Raw genomic sequence first — 16,646 nt, 5'->3', positions numbered from 1 at the left:
CTTGTCAAGAGAATGTTTATACAGTGGTGGTAGGTTGCAACGCTCATCGCTTTTGTAGTTCAATACTTGGGTCGATTTATGCCCACGCTGCACCAATTGTATGTAGTGTTATATCCAGGCCCATATTTAGCAAATATTTCAGAATGTTTGTTTGGAAAAACACTGAAGTTTGAGAAGAACTAAATTGGTCCCACTGCAGAGTAGGACATAAGGTACTTTATGCAGCATTACTTTTTTTTTATCCCTTTTCAAACCACTGCAGGACTGGTGCTTTTTTCTCAAATGTGGCTATTATCCAATGGCTTTGCAGAGAGTGGGACGGCTGTCATCACCAAGATGTGTTTGATGTCAATCAAACTACACAAGTAGGTCAAGATCAGGTTAACCTGTCACTCACTGTCTTTGCTCTTTACGCTATGCCCAACGGAGGGGAAAGTCTCACCTCAAAGTCGGCTCTAACAATGGGAAATTATTACAATGGTGTGAAGGTGATTCAGGAATTATGTTTTTACTTTTGAGAAACCTAGTAAAGTAGCCTATATTCTACTGAACTTTTAATATGACTATGTTTGATGGGAACAATCATGTTATCACATGTGGTGGAAGATAATACTGTTTATTACTCAGTTTTCTCTGTGATTTTACATACCTGTAGACGCTGACTGGCATATTTTAACATCTGATCCTCAGTTGCACAATTTTAAATGTCCCCGCTGGAAACCTGTGACGTTGAGTCTATTCAGACCTGCTTCCTCCAGAATGTACGTCACAGCGCATGCTTTCCCCAAGAGGGAAATTACCTACTATATGTGGCGTGTGAATCGTGTGCCCTTAAGAATTGTAGAACATGGTAGCCCCATAATGATGATTGACGATGTTAAAAGTAAAACGCTACTTGGTCTATCTATGCCATTACATATCACTGACTAGGATTTGAGCAATCTGGGAACCCATCTGCAATCTGTTTTGAGAGATTAGGATCTGAGCAACAAATTCTGTGCTTGTGTATGGAATGCCAAACTCAAACCCTCAAAGCGCATTTCTTTGAGGCTGGTCATTCCATTTCTGCTCCCTGTTGCATAGACTTAAAAAAGGTTCAAAGATAATGGGATGATTTCAACAGTTTCCTTTGGAAAAAAAGAGGATCACCGTCTTTTAGCGCTAGAACACTAAACTTTTGAACAATACATGGAAACTTGAGGTACTCTTTAATATTTCATCATGACTTTCCACAAAAACAAAAAGGGCCCTATCATGGGGGGCATTGGTAAATGTATCATTTAAAAAATGATAGATGAAAAGAAATGGAGCCGGAAACTCTCCTTTGATCCACCCATTCCTGGGACATGTGTGAATGGTGCAGTGTAAAAAAGAAGCCCATTGTGTAAATTCACCCGAACACCTGCATGTAGAAAGAAACTGGCATGTGGGCAGGGAAACTCACATTAAAAAATCACACCTATGTGAAATGAGGGGGGCGCTCTTATCATCTTACAACATGATGTAAAACTGAAACAAACATTGACACAAAAATTATCTTTATTGTCAATGGCGTTTTTAAAACGAACATTAATCCTGTATAGGAGGGAAAAATATTGACTCCTCATTGGCCGTGGGGGGTTGACCGGCTGTCACACGAGCAGTGCGAGTGTTTATTTTTATTTATTTATTACCGATGGCATTGGAAGTCATGTCTCTGTCAGTCCCTCCTGGTGCATGCAACACCACTGACCACATTTATTTCTAATCTTATCATCATTAGCCGGCACCCGGGAGCAGTATGGGTTGGCACCCCAGCCTGTGTCTTCTGGGGGAGGAAGCCCAAAAAACACCTTTAGGAGGGCCATTATAATCTAGCCTGGGTAAACTCACTCCCCCTGCTGGACAACGGAATGCAAATCTGGAGAAGGGGGAGGGGTTTACCCATGCTAATTATAATCCACTCCTGAATGAAGTGCCTGGTGCTGGGAGTCTGGTGCAACGCACAGGTCATGGGCCTGCTGAGAGCAGGAGTGCACCTGGTGAGACGTAGGAGGGGCCCGGACAGGAGTCAACCCACAGAGCCTAGTCCTGCCACGTGGCAGATTGATGCTCCTCCCAGTCCCGGTCGAGTAGTTCCGGAGCAACGAACTGTGTCATTGGTCTTTCCCTAATGGGATTGATCGAGGGTAGCTACTGGGACGTACATCGGGACTTGATCACCCCGGCTGGGCCACCTGAGTGAGGGGTAACACCCCAGGTGCATCCATGCAATGTTTTCTTTAGTTCTGCTAAATGTATTTCTAATCTTATCGTCAGTAGCCTGGGAAGCATTCCTTTTCGGGTTTATGTATTTTAGGGCCTACCCAATAAAGGCCTATAAGCGGCATATGAATCCGACACGTTTCTTCAAGTACGTCTTGGAATAATTTGTTTGGTATATCTATTTTATTCCAACTCGTAGCGTCATGCAAGTCTAAAAACAAACGGGCCCAAAACAAAAGTGATGCTGAAAAAGTCGGAAACCACAAACGGGTATAAGAGTTTTTACCATCCGGTCTAGACCAGATCACACGACGATTTCGATACAAACCAGGCTTTCCTCCAAGGCTTTCCACCGAGGTGATGCAAGGTTACAGTGTGCGGTTGGTTTAAAAATCCATCAAGATAGAATTGACAGCATTGATGACACAATGCACATAAATCACTTCTGACGAAAGAATAGCCAGGCCCGGAAGCAACCCACACACAGTGCATATAGAGCCTTCAACACCTGCTGCTAACATCTCACCAGCCGTCCTAAGCCCCCAGTGGGGCCAGTAGCAGCATGCCACTTGGACACAGGCCGTGATTCCCGTAAACAGTATGTGCATCTATGTATTATTAACAGTGTGTCTCAGCCATGGCAGACAATCCGAGAACTTGGATACATGAGGTTGAGTGACGGGTAAATGAAATAATCTGCATTGTATTGGAAGTGATGTGTGACAGTTGCCACACCCGAAGAAATAACAAACCGACTTGATAGTGCATGCCGAAATAATAGAAATGAGGGAAACGGGTGTACCTGGTGTTCAGTGTAGCATTACATAAATATTGTTCGGTACTCTAAGCACTTATAGGACTCAAAATAGGACTTATATATTATGTTTGCAAATTCTAATTTAGCCTAATGGATTGACTGCAATGCCAGGCGACTTGAAACTTAGAAATGGATGGTGAAATACTGCCAAAGTACTGTAGCCTACAAGTCACACACAGGATTCAATTTATCTGTAAATGCTTAGACTTGTTTTTGTATTCAATTTACAATTTAGGCATTTAGCAGACGCTCTTAATCCAGAGCGATTTACATTAAGCAAGAACAAAAAAAGCATGGGAATAGATCACATAAAAACATTTATCAAGAAGCATGTGTCAGCTAAGAAAGTAACAGTGGAATATCTATATAATGAAGCTATACATATAAACTATACATCTATACTACTATGCTATACATATGTACTATGACGTGCTATGACTACATACAATGCAATTATAGTGCTGTCTACATAACATGCTATAAGTCTGTATCAAATGCTATCTAAGTCTACAGAAATGCTATCTAAGGGGGTGGGGTAAGTGCTATGGGCCATGATGGAGTCTGAAAAGGTGGGTTTTCAGACTACGGTGGAAGATTGGGAGTGATGCTGCAGTTCTGACTGCAATGGGAAGTGCATTCCACAGTTTTGGAGCCAGAAGGGAGAAGAGTTTGGGACGTGTGGAGCGTTGTCCCGGCGTTTTTAGTGAGGGTACTTCCAGCTTCCCTGCGTTGGCTGATCTGAGTGCGAGCGAGGGTTTGTAGGGTTCGATCATACTTGCAAGATATGGGGGAGCCATACCTTTGGTTGCTTTGAATGCCAGCATCAGAGTTTTGTATTCTGTGCGGGCAGCGACCGAGAGCCAGTGGAGGGTGCGGAGCAGGGGGGGAAACATGAAACATTGGCTGGTTGAAGACCAAGCGAGCTGCGGCATTTTGGATCAACTGGAGAGGCTTAAGTGCACATGCTGGTAGGCCAGTAAGGAGGGAGTTACATTCTCATGCAACTCACGTCATTCGTTGGTTACTGAAACATGAGTTACTTCCTAATTTCTGAATTATAGCACAAGAATCACCTTCATAGGAAATCTACCAACGGAGCTTGCATTTTGTAATGAAATGTACCTATACGACTATGTGTTTGGTCTCTGAATAGGTAGGCCTACAATTGGTATCCTAATCAAATATTGTATACAATGTATATTCTGCCATTTAGACCTGAGTTAGATTCTACAAAATGTGTTCTAAATCATGACAGTTTTCTGAAAACCCTATGTTTCTATATCAGTGGTTCTCAATATTTCATGTCAAGGACCCCAAAACGTATATGTAATTCGCCGCTGACCCCCATCTGAAAATATGTTGTTCCAGGATCCCCTCAGAAGCAAGATTTGAGTTAAAAACGTTCGCTCTGAAAGAATATATATCCAAAGATTTGCGCCACATTTTCACGATTTTTCAAAAATAGCAGACCTACAAGCTTATAGCACGGCACACTCTGTGCCACGCTATGAGCTTGTAGGTCTGCTATTTTTGAAAAATCATGAGTATGTGGTGCAGGTAGGTCAGGTTGTGGCTTCCTGGTAGCGCTATAATTGACCATTTGCAGACCGCGGCCATGTTTCCATCAGAGTTTGGAAGCACTCGTTTTCAGTAAAGCAATGTTCTGCTGCCTCTTGCATTATGTGCTAATTCAAAACAGGTAGTACACAGGACAGTTGAGTGATATCTAACGAGCACTTCCAAACTCCAGCACATAGAAAAATAATCACCTGCAAGGACACAAAGTAGCTCATTTTTGAGTGGTGCAACCACTTCAAAGAACAGCAATGTCCGTGTTCACCTACCTATGTGGCCATGAGCACGATAATGACTATTAGTACCAGTAGGGGGCGCTGTTTGCCAGAAACAGAGAGAGAGATAGTGCTGCACGTGCTGTTGCCTGCTAATGAGAGAGAGAGAGGAGGGGGGAGAGGGGAGTTGCACCACTCAGTTCACACAGGTGTGATTTTATGAAACAAACACTTGTAATATAGTGTATATATAATATAGAGAATAGAAAGAGAATAATTCAAGCTTTCCGTACAGCTGCAATGTTGGTGAGTTTGATGTTGTTTAATACTATCAGATAGGACTTTTCTGTTTGGATGAATGGGCTGCCATTTGAAGTTGCTCCTATAGGTAGCACGGTGCACCTTGCCATTAACTTATATGGTAAGATGGCCTGCATATGGAGAATAGGCCAATGTGAAATGGGTGTCATGTCTCTTAGGCCATGGGTTTTCAACAGGTGGTCCGTGGACCACTGGTGGTCCGTGGAGGTATTGCATGTGGTCCCTGACCATGCATTTAGTAATGTAGGATTTGTTTTAAATCTTCTAGTGACCTGTGATGAGTCCATCCATGTAGTAATTTACTGACAAGTTGGAGTTCAAGAAATTCAACAGAATCTCAAGAAGGGGGAAGTGCACCGGATTGTCTGGTTGAGTCATTATTATTAGGACATTTTACCAGAAACAGTGGGATGTATACACATGGGATGCATAGCAAGTGTTAACTTGCAAAAGCACTAATCTTAGCCCATATCCCCAGTTCCCCACCCAACACAATAGTGGTCCCCAGGTTGATTCGAAGTCAGGGTGGTGGTCACTGGTTCACAATCAGTTGAAAACCCCTGCTTAGGCCTTGAGGCATTTTGTTCCAAAAATGTGTCTTGCAAAAATCCACCTGTTGGTGGCGCTATAACAGGCCAATGTGAAGAGGGTGGGATATATTCCTCAGCCTAGTAGGAAAGTCTGTGAAAGATTTCATGTAAATTGCACGCTGCATTCATGATTTGAGGCTTTTTGTTCAAAACGGGCCAATCCTGCAAACTTTGAATGCCAATGTTACCCAATTAGTATGGCATAAAATTATGAAATACTTTTGATTGATTGATTGAAATCTTTATTAACAGTTTGTAGAATTTACAGTACATTTTAAGCACGAACTCAATACAAAGACTGTCAACTGTGAGTGGACGACCCAATTAAGCATTACACTTGTTTACAACAGGGTCCACATTGTTCAATTCATCAAAACATTTAAAGACATACAAACATTTAGAGATGTACAAATAGACATTTCTCTGTAGGTAAAGAACAGAACAGGAATTCATCATATGGGAAGCAAAAAAAGGGAAAAGATACAATATACAGTGAGGGAAAATGGGGGGATACCGGACAGATCCGTCTTGAACACATGACTATATAGATAGTGTGTAACGATTTGCTGGATTTTTGGACAGAGTAATATCAAAAAATGTGTTTTTCAAAAGTCAAACTTATTCCTAACCTAAACCTCAGTAAAACGGTGCCAAAACCCTAAGCGTAACCTCATTAAAACAATGCCTAACCCTAAACTTATTGTACACATGGGCGAGCGTGCACTGTACTACATTTTTAAAGCACCTCCGAATATTTTACTACAATTACTCAGCATTTGTTTTTCTTATTGTGTTCTTATTTTGTTAATAATACTAATTAGTCCTATAACCATTTAGAAATAGAGGGATAGAAGTGCTGCAGGGATCTGTTAGTGGCTCTTAGATGGGTGCTCTTTGGTGATACAGGTAAAACCATATAGACAAAAGGTATCCTTCCTCCAAGTTGTACTGCTTGTCAAGGTGTAAGTTTCAGACTTGAAAAGAAAAGAAGGGAATCGAAGCCAAGGCACTCCGTCTTTGGTGAAAAATGTAATAGTTTATTTGATAAGCAAGGCAAATAAATAACAGGACCTAGGCCTACGCGTTTCGACCAAAAGGTCTTCGTCAGGGTCTATCTGCCAGCTTGGCTGATTAGTCACTGTACCCACTGCCAATATTCCCAAAACAAATAAATGCATTGATGTGTTCACCAACCATGTATACAAAATCAACCATTTTACAAATTGCAACACATCTTTCATTGACTATCGCCTCGAATGTCCCTGTGGGTGTTTCTATAGGCAGAACCAAACGTAGATTTAAGGACAGACTGGGAGAACACAAAACAGCTATCCGGCTGTCCATTATCATGAAAAAGGCCACGGGAGGCCCTCCTCTCTGATGTCCCAAGCGACATCAGAGGTGGTGATAGACTCAACAAACTTTTTGTATAGTAACTTTAAAAGCCACAATGTTTCCTAGCCTAAATGATGAAGTAAATCTTCTGCCTTTTCTCTGATGGTCCTGCATTTTTTTCTGTGATTTGGGTTACTGTTTCAATGTGTCAATATAAATATTTACTTTATTATTTTTCCTTTGTTTTCCCAATAATTAGTGTGGTTGCCCGAATGGGCAACCAGACTCTTGTAACTGTGACACTTTATTATTTCACTGGAGTAGTCTTTATTTTGACGCTTTATACCTCCCACACTGTACGCTGTACGGAAAAATCGGGAATCGTGTGCTTGTATTTTGTTAAGAGAAATGTTGTATAGTTTAATTGATATGAATTTATTAGTGAATTAAATTTCCCCATTGACATGAATGGGAAAAGGCAAAAATTCACATTCAAGTATTTGTTCCTCGGAGACTGTAATCACTATAGTTACAAAACTTTTAGGGATAATTCAACATTATCCCTAAAATTATTTAACCCTAAAATTTTATCGGTCGGCCTCATGGTGGCGCTATAACAGCCCACTTTACCTTTTGGCTTATAACTCTTGAACCGTAGGTCGTAAAATCAAAATATTTTTTTCCCCTGGATTCCTTGGGTCATGACGCATCTCCCCATATAGGCCACGCCCATTTCCGCCATGATAGATTTTCCGCCATTTTGAATTTTGTCCAAAACACACTTTTTGCTTTTCCTCCTACAGATTTTGTCCAAATCTCACAGAAATCGGCACACGTGATCTCTGGACCCATCCAATTAAAACTGAACTGCAGAATTTTGAAAGTGCGTATCATTCGGCCGTAATCGTCTTCCGAAGTTAGTAGGAGGGGCCTATATCACAAAAAATGCCATAAATCATGAACGGAATGTCCAATCCATCCCAAATTTCAATCACATGTCCGGGGTGGTTCAATCAACCAAGTTCTAAAGCAATTCCATTTTCATCCATAGGGGGCGCCGCAAATGCGAGAAATGTAACCGTTTGTCGCAAAAACATGAATTTCGGGGGTTAAATCCCCTCCGAATTACTTACGCATGAACTAAGGCGTGACTTGAAATTGTAATTGGCTGGCAATACTAGTGGGAGGGGCATATGTAAGCCACTGCGGCAACCACACTCTGCATTTTTTTTAAATTGCTAATTTTCTAGTTGTCTTTTACTTTTCTGTTTGTTTGATTATATATATAACGAAATTATGTAACTAAAATGAAATAATAATGATGTAATGACATGATTGGATCACACCCACCACCTGGCTGTATTTAAGGGTGATTAATCAGCCAAGCTGGCAGATAGACCCTGACCAAGACCTTTTGGTCGAAACGCGTAGGTCCTGTTATTTATTTGCCTTGCTCATCAAATAAACTATTTGATTTTTCACCAAAGACAGAGTGCCTTGGATTCCCTTTTTTATTTTCAAGTCTACACCTTAACAAGCAGTACAACTTGGAGGAAGGATACCTTTTGTCTATATACTTTTTTGCAGCAGCTGTATAGTGGAAATTCACTGGCTGAGTGTAATTGTCCTATTTCAAAATAGCGTGATGTCAGTAACTGTATAATTATTGTTGGTCACATTCCACTACTCATACTATACCAGTGTGTGTGTGTGTGTGTGTGTGTGTGTGTGTGTGTGTGTGTGTGTGTGTGTGTGTGTGTGTGTGTGTGTGTGTGTGTGTGTGTGTGTGTGTGTGTGTGTGTGTGTGTGTGTGTGTGTGTGTGTGTGTGTGTGGGGTCTGGAACAGATCCATTGAGAAAGAGAGAGTTACAACACTCCAAATGTCAAACAGCTCTGACATTCCCTCAAGGTTCAATCTGATTCTCTTCTCAACATTTGACAGTCATCCAACTGTTTCGCAAGTAGCCTATAGGCTACGGCTCAGTGCAACAACTGATTGAGAGGCATTTGCAACAATGCCAGGGTGTAAGCCTGGTATTCACACCAATGGAAAAATAAATGGTACTAAACAACAATGAATGCGGGTATAAAAGAAGCAAGACTAGTGTCTGTGACTAAAGCAATGAAGCATGCATGCAGTCCCCTGCAGAGAAAGGTCAGCGTGTTTGAATGCACTGGAAAATGTTTCCAAAGTATTGTGTTACAGTGCTGAATTCATGCAATGCATTGTTACCTGTGTGATACTGCCACACAACAATGTATAACACTCCCTAGACATATTCAAGTAAAATACTTATGCATGACCTGGCTTTAATCTTGTCTAGTCCATTTAAATAGGTTGACTTTTACTGAAGACTTTAAACTTGTTTAAAGTTATAAGCCTATACTTTCAACATCAATGAGCAGATGAAGGAAAACACATGGATTGGTACAATACTTATTAGTAGCCATCTTCTTCATCAATGCAGTGAGTAGGTTATTAGCGTAAGTAGGCTTAATTATTAAATAAAAATCAATAGACTCCAATTCTGTCTTCCTCTTGCCATTCAATAGGTGCAAACCACATCACACATTTCATATTGTGCTATAGGCCTGCTGCACACAAGCACGGAAATGATGTATTTATTTTCTGATTGACAGAGATAATAATCTGCAGTCATTCATCCACAACCCACCATGCCAATGTGCTGTGGTGTTGGGGAGGGGGGGGGGACTATACTTCATGCACTTAATGTCAAACTATATTCCTATGAAAGGTGGGTCTTCCGCCGTAGCCTGAAAACCCACCTTTTCAGACTCCATCATGGCCCATAGCATTTACCCTAATCCCTTAGATAGCATTTCTGTTGACTTAGATAGCATTTGACACAGACTTATAGCATGTTATGTAGACAGCACTATGATTGTATTGTATATAGTCATAGCACGCCATAGTACATATGTATAGCATAGTAGTAAATATGTATAGTTTATATGTATAGTGTATGTATAGTTTCATTATATAGATATTCCACTGTTACTTTCTTAGTTTACGCATGTTTCATGATAAATGCTTTTATGTGATGTATTCCCATGCTTTTGTTCTTGCTTAAATGTAAGTCGCTCTGGATTAAGAGCGTCTGCTAAATGCCTAAATTGTCTAAATTGTAAATTGTATGAAGGGAGTGTGCCTTTAAGAACAATACATGTACACTGTAACATCCTCATGGGTGTTTCAAAATAGCATATACACACCTGCAAATGAAGCTAATTCTGAATAGCATGCGCATCTGCCTTCACATACACTGTATACACATAGGGCTCCATCTTGCGCCACCCTTATCCCTAAACATTTTTTTTACTATTTTGAAAATAAATTTAAAATTGTTCAATAGCCGATCTACATCTACATGTTGTGAGCTTGTAGATCAGCTATTTGAACTATTTTAAAAGGGTTTTTTTATAGTAAAAATGGCAAATAAGTTTAGGGATAAGGGTTAAGGGGTGGCGCAAGCTAGGGATGTATGTATATATCTTCATGTTCTATTTCAAGCCGTTTCTTTTCTCATCTTTCCCTTTGCTCTCACTCTACCTCTACCCTCTCTTCTCAAAGAATATTACATGGATGGAGCATTCATGAAAAAATAAATAATAATGTCATACCCACTGCTTTACACCTGTATAACTATAATTATTATTAATATTGTTGGCATGGCATTATTATCTCTATCTATAAAAGCTCTTGCATGGGGTGTGTGTGTGTGTGTGTGTGTGTGTGTGTGTGTGTGTGTGTGTGTGTGTGTGTGTGTGTGTGTGTGTGTGTGTGTGTGTGTGTGTGTGTGTGTGTGTGTGTGTGTGTGTGTGTGTGTGTGTGTGTGTGTGTGTGTGTGTGTGTGTGTGTGCACGTGCGTGCCCTTGCCCGCGTGCGCGCCTCCTGCCTGCCTGCGTACGACCCGAATGTGCAGGCCCCAATTAGCTGACTGCTGACTGTGAATGACCCCAATGATCTGCAGGGGTAAATAGGTTGTGCTACAGATATTCTGAATTTCTGACAGACAGACACACATACACACACGGCTGTTCTTGGCAGCGGTTAATAGCACCGCTCAAAAACTCAACTAACAGTGAACAGAAATTAGTCTTGAGCTGAACTGTAAAGCTGTCTACAGATAAAAGTGTTTAAGGTGTAGAGTGGGAGTTTATTCCAAGCCATCAGCCTGCAGAGGAAGCTCCTTCATTTAGAGACGAGATATATGTCCTGGCATTTTTTTACATACGAATCACGAATGATATAGGTTTACAAATTAATTTACTTGTGCATGTCGATGACTGTTAGTTAACTATAACTTTTTATTGATGATATTGCACAAATGGTTGTATAGTAGGCCTATACAGGCTTCTGTTTAAATGTGTGCAATATAGGTCTACACAAACATTAGGCTACGTCAATCAAATGTGAAAATGTGAAGACAATAACAGTATTTAATTTTACCCTGCGTCTTTCTTAATCCATTTGTTATAATTAGTAATATAGTAGTAAAAGTTATTAGGCTAGGCAGCAGATCTAGATGGATGGCATTTGGGCACGTCTTTACTTTTTTCTCAAATATAGTTTGGAGAGAAAAAAATTGGCAAAAAAACCCACCTAATCCTATCCTGTTACCATTAGTGTCCCATGGTGGCATGGTCGTTCCATCATGGGAATACCATCCCATGCACTGGCATGCAGGAAGAATTACATGGAACGATACTTCACACCTTGGTGACGCCCTCGCTACCTGACTCAACCCCTCATATCTTCGTCACTCCGGGAATTCTCGGAGTCATCCGATGCTTCTTAGTTATTGCAAAGTAACGTTTACAATGCCTGTTCGCCGTCACTGGAAAATCCCACGAGAGAAATATTTCGGCATAAAAACTCAATTGTCGTGCAAATGGCGCAGAACAGAAGTTGTCCCCTCTACTGAAGGAACTGTAAGTGTAAGGGACCACCTGCGACCTCCATAGACACAGAATGAACCGTCTTTTCCGTAAGTCTACAGAGTCAGTTGCTTAATTAGGTCTATATATTATTTTGATAACGCATCCTAGCTATGTTTAAACATACGCCACTGAAGCATGTTTATTTAGGCAAGTGTGTAGGCTACTGTGTACACAACATGTGTACTAGAACTGTGTTTGATCTTGCATGCATTGCATTTGCAGTATATAGTTGTGGAGAATGGAGATAGTCCGGTGCGAACGTTGGAGCTTTTATAGTAAGCTTTTTGGTTACTTAAAAAGACACCATTATTATTATTATTATTATTATTATAGTAGAGTAAGTAGACTAGACAATAGTCTCTCTGTAACTGACTACTGCGCACTTTACGCACGACCTGAACGCGTCGGCATGGCATTTCCTATAATCTCTCTCTCTCTCTCTCTCTCTCTCTCTCTCTCTCTCTCTCTCTCTCATATACATATTCCAGTTGTTGCCCTGCAGTGCTGCATGGCCGTTTTGGTCCACTCTGCACCTGTTCGGCTGTTGGATGACCCAGAGTTCAAAAGGACCACGGAGCTCATGAAGACTCTTGTGCTGAAGATCCGCGTTGACATGGTCCCCGTGTATAGCGCCATTGTAATAGAGGAGGTAACTGTAATGCCTTTACATATAATTTGCCTATATACTCCAGCCTGGAGGTTCAGCCTGATCTTTATCAGCAGTGGAATCACTGTACGCACTGGTATTTGGAGAATCCCCATCAGTTTTGGCCTTTTGGGTGAACTAGGCCTACTCTTCAATTTAAAATTATCAGATTGTCTTGATTCATAGTGACACTGATAAGGAGTTGTGAGCATCGAAATGATAGGCTGTCTCAGGTAATCGGACTACAAGTCCGGGCAACTCCATAGCTATGTGGGCTGTTAGAGATCTAGTCATTTGCATAATATTGTGTGTTGCGTTTCCACGTGCGTGCATGCTTGTGAGACAAAATGAGAGACTTACAGTGTCAGGGAGTGCATGCAGTCATTCACGTGCACACATGTTTGTGTGTGTGTGCGTGTTCATGATACATCCGTAACCAGAGGCTCCTGTCTTCCTGCTCCCTTCAGGGTTTGAAGCTTGACCTGTCCAGCCTGCCAGCACACCTAGACAACATGAGGATGTCACTGGGCATCCGAGATGCTCCAATACTAAAACCACTGTCTGAAGACTTCACCCTGGTGAGTACTACCTAGCAGTGTGTGTGTGTGTGTGTGTGTGTGTGTGTGTGTGTGTGTGTGTGTGTGTGTGTGTGTGTGTGTGTGTGTGTGTGTGTGTGTGTGTGTGTGTGTGTAATTTAGCACAGAGTCCTGTGCGTGCAAGTGTGCGTGCAAGCGTGCCTCCGTCCGTGCGTCCATTCGCTCATCTGTATGATTATGACTGCACTCTGTCATTGTATAGTTTCTGTGGAAAATAGAGAGGATAGAGGTGAGAAAATGATTAAGATCACTTATTTTGCTTTTTTCCCCCTTCTATCCATATACTCCTATTTGTGCTTTTATATACTGTAAACTATTATGTTAATTTAGCACAGAGTTAAATACTTTTCCTGTTATGTTTTGTAGTGCACTGAATCAAATCCATGATGGAACATAAATCAAATTGAGATTGTGGGTTTGCATTGGAACGTCGTGATTCCTTTGTTTTTGTGTGAGTTGTGGTGCTGCAATGGCTCGGCTGACGTGTGATTCTGTTGCGGTGTGTGTGCAGGAGCGCTGTCTGAGCCGCATGTCAACAGGAGTCCGGCTGTACCACGACCTGTTGGGAGCCCTCGCTACCAAGCTGTCAGGACTCACATACCTCATGAATGACCTGCAAGACCTTCTGGGACAAATCCGTAACGTAAGTCTGACCGCTCACATGCATACACTGCACGGAGTGCACGCACGCGCACACACACACACACACACACACACACACACACACACACACACACACACACACACACACACACACACACATAATACACAGACATGGTATACAAGCATTAAGACCTACTAACTAAGATCTATACAAACTGACTAACACGTCATGATGCAACATGTTGTGACTTTGGTGGGGGGGTGGGGGGGGCGACGACAGGCTAACCTGTCCACCAGTGACATCATCGATGGGGAATCCAAGCTAATAGAAACTGTAGGCTTTCTATTCCTGAAACGTTACAATGCGATAATAGAACTAGAAGCCATCATAAAAATCTAATTATAAATTATAAAAAAAAACATCTTGTTAAAAAAAATGACGTCACTGGAAGACGGGTTTTGTAACTGTCCACAGCCCTCCTATGAGACACAGACCGAGAAAAGATTGTGCTATTTTATCATGAACATTAGTGAGGACCAATTATATGAAAAGACGTTGAAAACTGGTGAAGTGTCCTGTGGTTTATTATCAGCGTCTCTCTCTCTCTCTCTCTCTCCAGATGCAGGCGTTGGCTCAGCTGAGCGACATAGAAGAGTACCAGAGTCCGGACCTGGCATCTCATCTCACCGACTCCGGCAACTACGAGCTGCAGGTGGCCAGTCACCAGACCCTTGCCCGGCTACGCATCTTCTGCCACGATCTGGTACGTAGCCTGAGAAACATCAGCAGCTACAAGGCCTGAGAGAAACCGTACCGAACCCCAACGTCTGTACTAGAAATACCCGTAGGCACAGGGGGCGGCTCAGGATTGGACAGCAAGTGAAACACAGAAAGCCACCGTTTAGTGCTCTGAAAAACCCTTTCAGGAATCCATACAAAGCTCAAGGATGTTAGCATTTAATATTTAAAATAGCCTGCATGGAAAACTCACTACCTCTTCTGCTGAATATTTACATAACTGGCTGACCGCAACCTCACCTCCGCTCCGTCTGACTCAGCAGTTTGTAGAATTTACAGTACATTTTAAGCACAAACTCAATACAAAGACTGTTAACTGTGAGTGGACGACCCAATTAAGCATTACACTTGTTTACAACAGGGTCCACATTGTTCAATTCATCAAAACATTTAGAGACATACAAATAGACACTTCTATGTAGCTAAAGAACAGAACAGGAATTCATCATATAGGGAGCAAAAAGGGAAAAGATACATATACAGTGAGGGGAAATGGGGTGGGGGATTCAGATTTTACAGAGGCCAGTTTCGAATTGCAGCCATCCGTAGGTGCCCTTTGAGAGCGGTTTTGAAGGAGTCAAGGGATTCACATGTCTTAATGACTGTTGGTAGGGCGTTCCACATTTTGGTGGCATAGGAGCGAAAAGAATTTAGTCCCTTGTTTGTGCCGAATCTGGGTTGTACATGGTTTGTTGCACTCCCTCTGGTGTTGTGGGTGTGGACTTCGTTTACATTAAGGAAGTATTTAGACAGGTACATGGGTATCTTGGTGGTGTATCGAATCTTGTGGACCAGACCCATTGCAAGATGCTGTACTCTGTCGCCGACCCTAAGCCATCCCAGCCTGTCAAAGTGGGCAGGGGTGAGGTGGGTTCGGGGGGTGAGGCCAAGTAGGAGCCTGACCAGTTTGTTTTGGGAGGTCTGGAGCCTTGTTTTAAGGGCCTTTGAGGTGCTGTGGTACCAAGAGGTGGATGCATAGTCAAAGAAACCTTGTACGAGGGCTCCTGTTAAGGTCTTCAAGGTGTTTTTGCTGACCAGTGAGGAGATCCTGTAAAGGAATCTTGTTCTTTGATTGACTTTTTTGATTACGTTGGTGGCCATCTTATCACCGGAAAGATTGGCCTCCAGGATGGAACCTAGGTAGGTAATTTGATCTTTTCGTGTGATAATATTGTCACCCACTCTAACCAAGAAGCCATCTGCCTTGCTGAGATTACTATTTGATCCGAAGAGGATGGATTCAGTTTTTCCCAGGTGTAAGGATAGTTTGTTATCAGCGAGCCAGGTGCAGATTCTACCGAGTTCAGAGCTGAGGGTCTTTTCAACCTGCAGTTTGTTCCTGTCCGAGACCAGCAGTGCTGAGTCATCTGCGAACAGGAACAAGTTGCAGTCACAAGCTGAAGTCATGTCGTTAACATATATTAGGAACAGTAAAGGCCCTAGCATGCTTCCTTGTGGGACGCCACAGCTCACTGGGAGGGGAGGGGACAGTGTTCCGTTCACCTCCACCATCTGTTCTCTCCCCTCCAGGTAGGATTGCATCCAGCTCACTGATGTGCTATCAAAACCAATAGCTTTAAGCTTGTTAACCAGTATGGAGTGGTTCACGGTGTCAAAAGCCAACATGGAAGAAGTGCTGTATCGAGATTGCCTCACTGCACTGCAGCTTCCTTCCAAACTGGTATCTCCTTTTGTGGTTGAGGATTCCTCCTGTCAAAACCTTAGCGAGACCTACAAGTCACTACCTGCCGTGCACTGTGAAAGTTCCTTCACAAATTAGTGTCAGACAACCTCTATTTTCCCCTTCATCGTCACGCCATGTTCTAATAATGTATCTGTCCGTCCTGTAAACGTGAATTTATTTATTTGTAAACTGCTTATTGACTATGCTATTTATTGTAGGCTAGCAACAAACAGCCACTGTTCTTATTTATTATGTTGCA

The 16,646-nt window shown here is 42.0% G+C and overlaps 1 protein-coding gene across 1 annotated transcript; it reads left to right on the top strand.

Annotated features, from left to right (window-relative positions):
- Positions 1-11,956: 11,956 nt before the first annotated feature.
- LOC310868793 (uncharacterized protein) lies at positions 11,957-14,931 on the top strand. The gene is made up of 5 exons (XM_083779262.1): positions 11,957-12,106; positions 12,548-12,708; positions 13,173-13,283; positions 13,813-13,944; positions 14,525-14,931. Exons 1-5 carry the CDS (start codon positions 12,091-12,093, stop codon positions 14,705-14,707), a joined length of 603 nt encoding a protein of 200 aa, XP_083635388.1. The 5' UTR covers positions 11,957-12,090; the 3' UTR covers positions 14,708-14,931.
- The last annotated feature ends 1,715 nt before the right edge of the window (positions 14,932-16,646 follow it).

The sequence above is a fragment of the Protomyctophum parallelum genome (genome assembly GCF_964188405.1).
Source record: "Protomyctophum parallelum genome assembly, chromosome: 13".
In the NCBI taxonomy this organism is placed as follows: domain Eukaryota; kingdom Metazoa; phylum Chordata; class Actinopteri; order Myctophiformes; family Myctophidae; genus Protomyctophum; species Protomyctophum parallelum.
This window is presented reverse-complemented; position numbering and strand designations above follow the sequence as displayed.